Source organism: Mirounga leonina, unplaced genomic scaffold (genome assembly GCF_011800145.1).
Source record: "Mirounga leonina isolate KUSES-001 unplaced genomic scaffold, KU_Mleo_1.0 Mir_169, whole genome shotgun sequence".
Classification (NCBI taxonomy): Eukaryota; Metazoa; Chordata; class Mammalia; order Carnivora; family Phocidae; genus Mirounga; species Mirounga leonina.
Window position 1 is genome coordinate 4,212,162 of NW_023270431.1, and position 13,651 is coordinate 4,225,812.

Below are 13,651 nucleotides of genomic sequence, written 5' to 3' on the forward strand. Positions count from 1 at the left end.
TTCAAATTTACATGTAGATTAAATGGTAATTTAAAATTAATAGAAAGGAAATATTTTTTAATGTCTGTCTATGGTATTGCCTGATTCAGCACCATGTCAAGAATAGGAATAAATGGAACAGACAAACATTGGTTGCGGGAACATTGAGTTGTTAATGGCCGCACCTGCTGATGTTGCAGAAATTTACTGCCATGGAACTGAAACAAGTCAGGTTCAAGGGCAACAGTGCTAAGAAATTCTTTCTTTAGATGGGCAAGATCTTTGTTCCTTCATACCTATGTATCTTTTAAAAGAAATAGAAGATAATTATTCATCTTTCTTAAGTCTTTATGCTTTATACCATTAGCAAAAATGTCCAGGTACATATACTGGGAAAAGAAGATATTCTGGCCATAGCCTAAGTTGTTTTCTATATACAAGAATAAAACATTCTAAGTATAATGATGGAGACCTCTACTATAATCTAGTTGCTTATATTATTTTACAAAAGACAGACTCTAAAATGTTTCTAAATAAGGAAATTGTTATGGAAAAAGGCAAACCATATTTGTAGAAAACAAAATTGATGAATTAGAAAAGCCAGATGATATGACAGATACTCAGAGTCATTTCTGATGAAATGAAAAGGAAAACTTTTGTTTTGAGAACTTGTGTTGGTTGATGACATAATCTCACAAAACAGTAGTTCTTTTACCTTTATTTCTGAGGTCAAAACTAAAAGAGTGAATACAAATTTAAACCTGATAAGTGAGATGACTGTGAACAGTTTGCTACAACTAGCTTGAATATTAATTCCTACATTGATTTTTACTTAGTAAGCAATCCCAAAGTCAAGATCCTTTTACAAAAACATTGAATGAAGGTTATAGAGTTATTGATTTTGACAGTAAAGAACTCTAACTTCAAGACCTAACCACACACACACAGACACACAGACACACATTATTATTACAAATAACTCTTTCTAAATACTAACTTGCTACATTGGCTGATGCCTTTAGCATCTATTCATAGTTTTAATTTTTCAGATTAGTTAACAATTTAATGGTACGTGAGCTATCATTTTCATTTGGAACATTTTTTTGGAGGGTGTGCCCCGGGGCAATTTAGAGCCAATTGAAATTCCAATGTAGAATAAAAAACGTATGTCATATTGAGAGAAACAAGGAAAACATCTGTAACAGTGTTTCTGTTGCTACATTTTTACACTTAGACTCCTTTCTTGGAGGTATTTTTAACTCAAGTGTTCATATAAGATGAGATTTGCTAATGGTGATGAAATGTTCTGTTGAGTGATAATTTTACTGATTATAGATTGAATGAAGATGCTTCAATATACTTGAATTTCAAAATATCCTTTTAGAAGACCTTCTCATTAATTCATTGGCACTGTTCATTTCTTCCTTTCTTCTGCTCTTTTTCTCTCAGAAAATTAGAAAATTGTAATGAGAATTCTGAGTACAGCCAATAACATCTAAAAGGACTAGAGAGAAGAAATGTATTTATGTATTATGTTGACAATAAATGTCACACCATGATCTTATATGAATGGTTTATTGAGGATTTTATAATGCATAGTTAACGAAAACCATGGAATTGGTCACAGATCACTGGAAACCCTAAATGTTCATTTAACCTTTAACCTCAGTGTCATGGAAACTTGTGGTCATCTTTCACCCATAACATGTTCGAAACTGAAAATTCCTTCTGGCCAGGAGATTTTCAATTACTTTATTGATCAAATTCATTAAAAAGACATTGAGCTACTCATTTGAGCAATACAAAGGAAAGAGACTAATCAGATGTCCTTGGCTATATCTAATGATTTCAGGGATATAAAAATAAAAACAGGTTATAAGAAGTTACCTAAATTCTATAGAGATATTTAATTTGAAACAAAGCAGTAAGAATATTTAAAATTGAATAAATAGATTCTACTCTAGTAATGCAGACCCATTTTTCTCATTGAATTTAGAATTATTCATGTTTTGTGAATTGGCCCTTCATTTTTGACCCATAAAAAAAATAAGTTCCGTGAATATTCAGTTTGGATATCTATTTGTGCAGTATGTGTCAGAATTAATATAACATTGTATTTTCACATTTTCTGAAGATTATTTTATTTACTTCTAAAATGAAGAATTTGATCAAAAAAAATCATGAAAGAAGTAGTTCTAATTTTTGTTTGTAAATAATACACAAAATTTTATTTTTTTAGTTTTTTATATGTTTTACATATGTATATAGACACACATACATACATACACACATTTTAATACATATTTTGATGTAGTAGGTTTAGGTTGATTGGAAGTCCATTGTATCTTAACATGCACATGCAATGGCTCTATTTCATAACTTCTATTTTAAATTAAAATTGGTTGGCTTTCTCATGGTAGGCTGTAAAGGGGCTGCTCAATTTAATGTTTTTCCCTCAAAACCACAAATTCTAATAATAAAGATGATGCATATAGATTGGGAAACAGATAACCTGGTGGACAAAGGAGATTAGAGTATTAATGAGCAAAATGACATTTTGATAATGTACATTGTAACACAACATGACGTCCTTTATAGACACTTTCTCCTCACAGTTGCTTAACAGTCATTAAAATCCACAATTGTTTTTCCTTTCTGTGAAAGTTTTATATTTATATATGATATACATATTTTTGGTAATTATATAATAAACATAATATAAATATAAATAAGCATAAATATTTTGGGTAATTAACCAAAATCCATGCTGAAGTTTATAGAACTGTCTCTTAACAAAGCCTTCCTTGGACCTGGACATGTCAGTTTTGTTATGAAGTGTTCTTCTAATGAATTCGGGATGAAACTTTGCACCCAAATGACTCCATAATTCCATAACCCATTTAAATAATACTAACATTCTGATATATTTCCTAAATCATTATGAAATACTTCCAAAGGCACTGAAGATACTGCCATGAAACAATATTTAATCAAAAGAAGTTTATGAAATTGTGGAAATTTTACCCAGATGAACACAGGAATTGATATATATAAACAGTGATTTTACATAAAAACCGTAATTTGTCATACCATAAATGGTATAACTAGATTACTGCTTAATTCTAAGGACTAGTTAAATCCTATCATCCAGATTGTAATACTGTAATCTAAGGCCCAGTGTCATAATCTTGGAAATAAAATGTTTATATCTAATAATTTAACATCAACCAACATATCATAGTCTCTCTATATAGCAAGGTGCTTTGAAGGGTGAAATTATATATTATACATATATTTATAATGAAAGCAAAAATTAAAATTGTTTCTACCCATATGACATTCTATAAGCTTTCTTAAATATGCATATAAGAGATAAGCATACATTTTGTGAATAACTGCCATGAACTTTCCATATTTTTATTTTAATTTTAATATGATAAAGACTTTCAACAATACTATAATGTCAGAATTTACTATTGTCATCTACTGTAGGTAATTCAGAGTAAGTTATAAATAATAGTATGTCCTCAGTAAATATGCTATATATAGTATGTATAGATGATAGATACATAATGGACATAGAATATGCAGAATAAATTATAAGTAATATGTATGTGATATACACCTAATAGTATGATATAACTTCTGAGAAGTTAAAATATACTGAAAATATCCTTATCCTTTAGTTTTGACAGATAGACCTCCACCCATAATTCTACAAGGCCCGGCCAACCAAACACTAGCAGTAGATGGTACAGCATTACTGAAATGTAAAGCTACTGGTGATCCTCTTCCTGTAATTAGCTGGTTAAAGGAGGGATTTACTTTCCTGGGTAGAGATCCAAGAGCAACTATACAAGAACAAGGAACACTGCAGATTAAGAATTTACGGGTAAGTAATGCTTGACTTGTATTTGGATCTTCATTTCAACATAAGTATTGCCCTCGGGAAAAATTGTTTTGTGAACTTAAAATCTTCCATACTAGCAAGTTGCTATACCTTTTATTATAGGCCATGTTATTTCTTATTTTATTTCTTATTTCAAATTCATCATTTGATGAATTGGTATTAGAAAGAAAGTCCGTATGTTAATATAAGATCATAACAGACTTAGAAACTTTTTGTTCTTTCATTCCAATTCATATGTATTCAATTGATAAAGCTAAAAATCTTAAACACGAAGTTAATGATAGTAATGGGATATTTAAAGTCATTTGAAAGTGTCAAATGCTTCTGATTTACTGTCCTGAACAAAGGACGTTTGTAAGGAAATGTGGATAAGTTGGCTTGGCCAAGTTATTATGTCAAAAAACCAAAGAAATAAGATTGAGTAGAAGGTAGGTTTGGCTAGTTGGTGGAAAATCTTACATTTTAGGTTAAGTTGCTGTGGAGTTTAGATTTAAACCTGTGGGCAAGGACAAGTCATTGCTGTTCTTTTAACAGAAGATGGTGACCACTCCTACCAATTTAACAAATTAAACTTACTTCAGAAGCAACTCAAATGCCTACTTCTAAATATTGTATTAGCTATGTATTGCAATTTAACAATATTAACTTAGAGACTTAAAACAACATACATTTATTATCTCATAGTTTCTGTGGGGTTAGGAGCCTGGGTGTCACTTAGTTGGGTCTTCCACTTCTGGGTCTCACAAAGAGACAATCACGTATCAGGGTTGTGGTCTCATCTGAAGATTGACTGGGGATAGATTTGCTTCTGAGCAACATGATTGCTGGCAGCAATCAGTTTCTTATGGCTATCATACTGATTACCTCAGCATCTTGTCTGCTGTTGCTGAAGGTTGCCTTTAGTTACTTGCCATATTGATATTCCCATTATGACTACTTGCTTCCTCAAAGTCAATGAGGAAGGGAGTCTCCTGGCAAGACAAGCATTATAATCTTATGTAACATAATCACAAATGTGGCATCCTGTCACCTTTGCCCTATTCTGTTGACCAGAAGCAAGTCAACAGATCCCACACACATTCAATGTGAGGGATTGATTGCACAAGGTGTGAATACCAGATAGGGACCGCCTGCCCTCTATGAGTATATTCACTTCATTCAACAAAATGTACAGAGCCTCCCCTCCCTGTGGCAATCACTATGCTAAAACTGAAGAGTTTGCTAGAATAGTCAAAAGATTGGAGATGAGAGCCAGAATTAAGATGATTGATATAGTATATGAAGAAAAATTAATCAAAAATGATTTGGTGGCAGAACAATTAGTAGAATCTGGTATCTAGGTAGAAATAGGGAGCCAAGATAAAAAACAAACAAACAAAAAACAGAAAAACAATGTTGAATTTTCCTATCTGGAAGCTAGGGAAGAAGCTAAAATATTTTTCATTACATGTATTTTCAACTGATTACAACATGGATTATTTCTTCTCTTAAAACACAGATATTTTTACAATGACATGTTTATTTAGTATTTACCAGCGTGTCACCCAGACATTTACAAAAAGAGGAAGGACTTTTTGTAATATGTACATGCACACTCAAAGCATGCAAACCTTCAGTAATTTGTATATTTGTTAATAAAATTAATATATAATGTTTTCACTTTAATTTTGAGACGTAGGCATTAATTATCTTTAAGTAGAAAAAAATGCTGTCAAATTCAGTTAAAAGACAAATAAATTAGTACATATTTTAGCCTGTCTCTTTATTGATTCTAAATTAATTGTTAACTTTCTTTGAACAAATGAGAGTTATTAAAAAATTAATGCTAACTCTCCTTGAGTAAACATTTTCACCTCTGTCTTTGGGCTAAAGGCAGACTTGGGCCATGAAAGTTAATGCATTTTCACTGTACCACTGAATTAAAGGGTGTGCTTGAATAGTAAAGATCCCCAGTAGTGTTTGAAAGAATCAATTAAAGGTGGGTGCTTGATGATGTCAAACAAACTTCGAGCCCTGTGTCAGGCTTCTGAGTCATCTCTCTGAGATGCAAGCTCCTGGGGGCTTGTCTGCAGCCAACCACATAAGGAGAAAAGCAGATGATGGAGTGTGCCAGCACATTAATCTCTTTTTAAAGCACTTGGTTAAGGATAAAAGGAGAAGGATAGAAGGAAGATGAAGCACTCATGACCCGAAAAGAAATTATTTAAAGTTAAAGGAATAAGAATGAGTGTAGTGATGATGATGGTGATTGAAGAGTGAGTTTTAACAATGATATTTCAGCTTTTGATATGGCTTTTGATAAACTCCAGTATGAAAATGTTGTTCTTTTTCTGTAAGGTGACTGTCTTTAAAGGGATATAAAAATGTGTTTTTACACTACTTCACTCGTATAGTCAAGAGAGGGTTTCTGTAAGTCAGATTCCTTTGTGTCTCACTATTTCTTTCCTTCTTCTTTTTTTCTTTTTTGGTACTTAATGCAATGGGGGCGGGGAGGATAATGTGATGAACACTCTGTTCTCATAGTCCAACTAATTGGTAACTGAATCTGTATCTTTTGAGAAGTAGAATATTCCAATACTCATTAAAACCTACCTACCACCGCTAATGTCAGACTGTGTCTCTACACAATGACAAGGAGATGCAGTTAAGAAGCATTACCTACATACCCTTCTTTCAGCATTTGCACATAATAACAAGTGCTACACTTTAGTTCAACAGCTATAATAAAATGCAAATTCTTTACTCTTTCACAGACCATATTCAAATGAACATCGCATTAAAATCCAACCTTGGCTCATTATATTTAGTTTGTGAGTGATGCTTCTTAAATGGAGAGATTTCTAATGACTATAATGCATGCACAGCCACGTTTCAAAGAATGGCTCTTTTTACAATGGCTATCCTCTATCATCCCGCGTATAATAGAAGACAATTGTATGAAGATAATATGGCAGAGAACAATGTGCCAGAGCAGTTTGAAACTCAAGTTAAAATACATAATGACATTTAAAATCAATTAAAATGGTGGCACAGCAGGAACATCCATGCACTAATGATTTACCTGATAATCAGTTGTGGAAGGTTGAGTCATTACTACACTTAGACTTTGGACCCAGCAGATATTATATTCCATGAACCCTCATATTTCATCAACAGTTAGACTCATGTTCATCACAGAATTTTAATGTCGCATCATATCACTTGCCTTATTCAGTTTGGCCATCGATTTTTCTTCCCAGTCTCATCTCTAAACCAGTGTAAATAAATATGTTTATATTCTAGGCCCACAGGACTCAACTACAAAGATGATTTTTGACATACAATTTTTATTGATTTGTGCCTTTCGCCAAAGTATAATCACAGAAATGTATACCTTTTACATTTGTAAAAGAGAACTCTTGATTATATTATCAACTACTTTAAAAAATCCTTTCCCGCTCTTCAGTGAATAACAAAAACATTTTAAGTGATCAATGAAATGGCAGTTTTTAAGTATGCTTTAAAGAGTGATGCATGAGATTATTTGCATGGTCCTTTCAGCTCTAAATTGCAGTGATTCCATAGACATGGTTTGTGTGTTTATGATATAATTTTATTTCATTCTCTATCACACTACTAAAATTTAAATATAAGTGAATACTAATCTACTTAAAGGGAGAGATTTAGGTTTTTTTTCCTTCACTTTTCTCCATGTCTTTAAAAAAAAAAAAGTCAGTCCCCTGTTACCTCAGTGCTTATTTACTCCTGAGTACATTTTATCCTTGGAAATATAATGTATTAAGATGGAAAGGACAGTTTTGCTTTACTGATCTCTGAATATTTAAAGGATTCTGAAAAATTCTGTCCTGAGCTGTCCATATGTAACTCCAACACAGCGAAGCCCCATCATAAATTGGAGTTATACGAAGATAAAGGTATTACCATGGAGGCAAGAGGACCAGACAAATAGAGTTTACCAGACACATAACTTTTAATTATAGAAATATAATAAAAAATCATTGAATTCCTGTTATGAATAAAGTAATATTATATGAGTTGATTTTAATATTTTGTGTGTACATATGATTGACTCTAATGAACAATTTGGAGGGCCAAATGATACATCGTATTTTAAGAAATTAAATATTACCTCCTTGAGACTGAGTAATTACTCTACAAATTAATTAAAATAATTGAATTCTCTCCCTTCCTTGCACACTAGATTTCTGATACTGGTACTTATACTTGTGTGGCTACAAGTTCAAGTGGGGAGACTTCGTGGAGTGCTGTGCTGGATGTGACCGGTGAGTCCTTGGGAATTATCTCAACAGAAGAAATCTTGAGCCCATTTCATTGATTAGCTCATCATCAAATAACAATTGAAAAATCAAGATTTTAAATTCATTGAATGAAAAACTAAGTCATATGCCACTTTTTAATTTCTCCACATAACATTGCATTTTTGCAATTTGATACATTTGTCCTTGATAAACAAATTTCCTCTACCTGAAGAGCAAGCAATTTTAGTGATCTTGCATGAAAGTAAACATTTAGTGACACGTAGGTAAAGCAAATATTCATATACATTCTTTTGATTCATGAAGATGAATTCCTCATTGTCTAGGTCAACTTCTTCAATAGACTGTTTTCCTTCTTTTAAATGTTATGGCATCTTATGCAATCAGGAATGAAGCATTTTCTGTTTGTCCTCTATAGAATCTGGAGCAACAATCAGTAAAAACTATGACTTAAGTGACCTGCCAGGGCCACCATCCAAACCACAGGTCACTGATGTTACTAAGAACAGTGTCACCTTGTCCTGGCAACCAGGTACCCCTGGAGTCCTTCCAGCAAGTGCATATATCATTGAGGCTTTCAGGTATGGGACAGTTCCTTTTTTTTTTTCTCCATTAGGTTGTTGCTTTAGCTCTCATATCCTAAAATCTCATATGAGCTATCCTGCTGTTTTATCTTAAGAACATGTTGAACAGTGCATTTTAAGTATTTATCTGATTTTATTCAAGAATAGACTCTAGGGTTTTTTCACTTACAACTTGATTATAGATTAAATATGCATTACCCATGACGAAGTCTATGGGGATCTAGCTTATGACCTTATCACTTAGCTCCTTTCTTTACCTTGACCACTGTAAAGATTTAAGATGAGAATTTCGTCATTAGAACTAGGCAGAAAATAATTTAATTAGGCAGGACACTTTTTAAGTTCTGCATTGTTTACCGAGGCATGGAACCCTGGAACTTTGCTTCCTCATAATTAGAGCAGAACTTAAAATAAGCCCACTGTTTTTGTGCTGTATATTTTAATACAGCTATGGATAGACCTAAAAAAAAAATGCAAAACTACAGTTAAGGAATTGATTCCGTGCACTTCTGGTTGCTGAAAGGAAAAAAAATATGTCCAATTGTGATTTGAAAAAATTGTCATCAATATAAGGATATAGACTATAAATTAGCAAATGTCATGATAAAGTCATTGTGAGAATTTGATAAGATCCTTACACAAATGGGAAAATGAAGTTTGTATTGTTTCAATGTGCTTTTATTTGCCATTATAAAGATAGCAAAAGCCGGTGTCATTTTTAAGCATTAGGACAAACCATTATTTTCATTTTAGGCTTCCCTAATCTATTTAAGGTAACGATCAACAAATACATCATTTCCAACTTTCAAAACAGTTTTTCTGTAATTTTCATGCTTTGATGTGTAACAACTTTTGAAAAGTAAACAGGCAGCCCTGAAAAATCACATTTTCTCCTCATTATGAATTAAAGCAGCATTTGACCGTAGACAAAGTTTTCTAAATGGGTATCCTATCTCTAGCGGGCTGTTAAGGGGTCTCCACATCTAGATTCAGAGGTATTTCACCTGTTGAAGATGAGAAATCACATACTATGTAATGTATAATTTTATTAAAAATGTGACCGAAGGAAAATATTCCTTACATGCTTCCTTTCTTCTTTTACAGATATGTAGTTTTAGAAGGCTCTATTATAATATTGCATGTGGAATTGATGCAAAAGAAAACACACCTTGTAACAGGAAAATGTATTGGCATAATTTACTCTGTAGTCCATTTATTCTTTCTACAGGTTAATTCTTTTCAAGGTATATATATATATACATTTACGAGGACCATATTTATTGTATAAACTTGATGTTGTGATCTTGGCCTCTATTCCTTCTACAGGTATTCATTTAGTGGGCAGCTGCGCATTAGCAACGGGCTGTCACATCTCCGGGGCTGAGTTTAATTTTGTTGTGCATGGCACTTCCGTTAGGTGGGCTCAGCTTTGTTGTTGAATAAACCGAAATCATCCGAATGTTTCATTTATTGGGCTTAACACCTCAAGTGTTGTGCGTGTGTGTGTTTAATTTTCAGCCATTAACTTTGTCATTGATACCCAGCTCCATTGTCGATGCCTTCAGGGCTGCTCTTTAAGCGGAAGTTCTGTTCCTGTTTCAGCCAATCAGTGAGTAATAGCTGGCAGACGGTGGCAAACCACGTAAAGACCACAGTCTACACAGTGAGAGGACTGAGGCCCAATACGATCTACTTATTCATGGTCAGAGCCATCAACCCGCAAGGTCTCAGTGACCCAAGCCCCATGTCAGATCCTGTGCGCACACAAGGTAATTTCAGTAGCTGTAAACATGACCGGTTCTGGAAGGAGGCATTCAGCAGGAACAAAAAAAAAAAAAAAGAAAAGAAAAGAAAAGAGAAATGACTTGAAAGAAAGAAAAAAAAGAACAAAGGGGTTGCATGCGGAAAGATAAATGTGTCCGCATTACTTGTTACAATGATTCATTAGACCCGATCCTGAACTTGCTGTTCACCTTGGTCAATGTGTCCTCTTCCTGGAGCTGTCAGGGTCTGTTAAGTAAAAATAAATAAACAAATAAATAAACAAACAAACAGAATAATTGGTTACATTTACACAGTAAGAGTCATTCAACTAAGTTAGGGCTTTTACTGTATTTCAAAAGGTGAAAACTTGTCTCCTTCCCTTCGAAATTAATTATATAGTAGCAAAAAGTGATCTCTAATGGATACAATGCCCAGACAGGGATATCAAAATTACTCCTATTGTTCAAGAATTCTGTTTTTATACGGCAGTGGGTCTCCAGGTGGAGCTCCCCCAGGAGCAGCATCTGCATTCACCTAGGACCACGTTAGAAATTCAGACTCTCAGGCCCCAGCTCAGAAGCTCTGGGGGTTCAGCCCAGCAGTCTGTGTTAAGGTGCTCTCCAGGAGATGCTTCTGCTCAAGTTTGACAAGCATAACTACAATGTGTGTTTTGTTGTTGTTGTTGTTTTGTTGTTGTTGTTGTTGTTGTTTTATCAAACCAGATGTTTAAAGGAGCAATTTGTTTCAGAAAGGAGCAAATCAAGTTTTCTTCCTGAGGTATACAATTCTTTTGACTAATTAAAAAAAAATTAAGAAAACAAAACAAACGAGTAAAAGGAAAAGAGAGAGATCAAGACACAGACTCTTAACTGAGAGAACAAACTGATGGTTACCAGAGGGGAGGAGGTGGGGGGATGGGTGAAATCCATGTTGGTGATTAAGGAGCACACTTGCTGTGATAAGCACTAGGTGGTGTATGGAACTGTTGAATCACTCTATTGTGCACTTGAAACTAACATTACACTGTATGTAACTAACAGGGATTTAAATAAAAACTTAAACATCCAGAATATTATAATTTCAAAATTGAAGATTTTCCTTCTCATCTTTGGTAGCCTGCATCTTCAAATTAAGAAGTCACTGGAGTCGAGGGGTTAATACAGGATGCTGCATTATAATTTCCCTTCTTACTAGTAGATGGAGGGAATTAATAAAATAGACATTGTGGTCTTATTATTTGTTACAACTGACTTCCCACAGGGTTCTTGAGAAAGGGTTAATTATTTCTTATTTGTAAAAGGCTTTGAACAAGATATAATTCAAAGTAGTATTTTTATGCAATGAAAAGCACCATACAGCCATAAAAATATTATTATAATTACAATGTAGTTCAGTGATAGTAACTAGCATGTTATTATAACAGAGAAGGGCACCTTAAAGGAATCCAGTGAAATAGTCACCACGTGATTTTGGAACGTTGCTGACATGATGACAGTCAGGGGAGGAGGGAATGCCACTTTGCTATTGTTCTCTAAGCAGTAATGTGATTAATTTTCCATGATGATAAAGGGCCTGAGGGAAAAGAACCTGTCTCCAGAGAAAGAAAAAGTACAACAAGGAATTTGAAGATCTGAAACTGGTTATATTTTACCTTGCTTGGATCCAGTTGCTTTTAGTGTGTCTAAATTTAATGAGTAAATTAAATTCTAGAACTTGAAGATGTATGTGGCTTTAACTCAAGAAATCAGAGTACCAAGAACATTTTTACCAGTGTAGACAGAAACAGTTTTTGTGGTGTAGCTGTAATGGAAGGCGGGAGATAACAGAGTGGGGAAGAATTTGGGTGTGATTATATCCGGCAGACCTTCTTGATCATTCAATAACTCTGCCAGTCACTAAATCTTGACTCATAAAATAACTTCTCGGTGAAAAGGTCAAAAAAGATTAATGAAAAGTTGTTTGTGATCTGGCTTGTTCCAGCTGAGAGACTATATAGAGCAAAAGACTTATGTTCTCTTAACAGACATTTAATAGGAAAACTCATGTTTTGTGTCTGAATGTCAGGATCATTTTTTGACACCACACTTTCAGCAGCTTTGCATTCTGCAAAGCACTTCTTTTCAAAGAACACTTTGCTGTGTGAGGTCTTATTTTGAAAGATATTAAGTACCATCGAATTTAGAAATCTTTTATTTTAGGAAGGCAGCAAATACTTGTAGCATAAACATCACAGTAGACCATAGATGTGTCAGCAAAGGTTAATATTATTCACATAATATTAATAATATATTCTTTCTAGATCAAGTAAAATAGCTCTGCTATTTATGTTAAGGATGAAAAACAGTGGAACTGGGGGGGAAAAAATCACCAAACCATAGTTCCCAATTATTTATGTCCCAATTTTTTCACTCATTTTTTTTTATTGCTTACATTATACATTTTCCAAATAACAACAGCAAATATATATCCTGAGTCATGGGATAAGTTTGTGCTTTACTCAAATCGATACAGAGGGTTGGAAAACAATGGGAGAGATTTAAGGTATTTTAATAATGCTATTTTAATTAAAATCAAATTTGTAAATTATTGATATAAATTCCAAATACTAAATAAAAACAGCACTTTCATTATATACTATAGGTAATGCCAAATTTGTATTTTATGCCTTCTTCCACATCCACTCTAAGGTCCTTGAGAAATTTATTTTCTTTTTTCAAAGATTTTTTTTGAGTATAGCTGATACACAATATTACATTGGCTTCAGGCATACAACACGGTGTTTTAACTTACCTGTACATTATGCAATGCTCACCCCAAGTGTAGCTACCATCCGTTACCGTACAATGCAATTACAATATCATTGACTATGTTCCCTGTGCTGTGGCTTTAAAAAAATATTTATTCATTTTTAAATGCAAGTATAATTAACATTCAGTGTTATATTCATTTTAGATATACCATATAATGATTCAATAATTCTATACATTACTCTTTGCTCATCACAGTATATGTACTCAATCCTCTTCATCTATTTCACCCATATCCCTCTCCCCTCTGGAAACTATCAGTTTGTTCTCTACCTTATGCTGTGGTTTTTATTCCATGACTTACGCATTCCACAACTGGAAGCCTATAGC

At 33.5% G+C, this 13,651-nt stretch overlaps 1 protein-coding gene across 4 annotated transcripts in view; it reads left to right on the plus strand.

Annotated features, from left to right (window-relative positions):
- The window catches only part of ROBO2 (roundabout guidance receptor 2), a 586,782-nt gene that overhangs the window by 483,934 nt on the left and 89,197 nt on the right, over window positions 1-13,651 (plus strand). For all 4 annotated transcript variants that reach the window (XM_035015144.1, XM_035015145.1, XM_035015146.1 and 1 more), the window contains exons 10-13: window positions 3,666-3,871; window positions 8,091-8,172; window positions 8,585-8,747; window positions 10,353-10,519. In XM_035015144.1, the coding sequence (XP_034871035.1) occupies window positions 3,666-3,871; window positions 8,091-8,172; window positions 8,585-8,747; window positions 10,353-10,519 (618 nt within the window). The remainder of the gene's footprint in view (window positions 1-3,665; window positions 3,872-8,090; window positions 8,173-8,584; window positions 8,748-10,352; window positions 10,520-13,651) is intronic.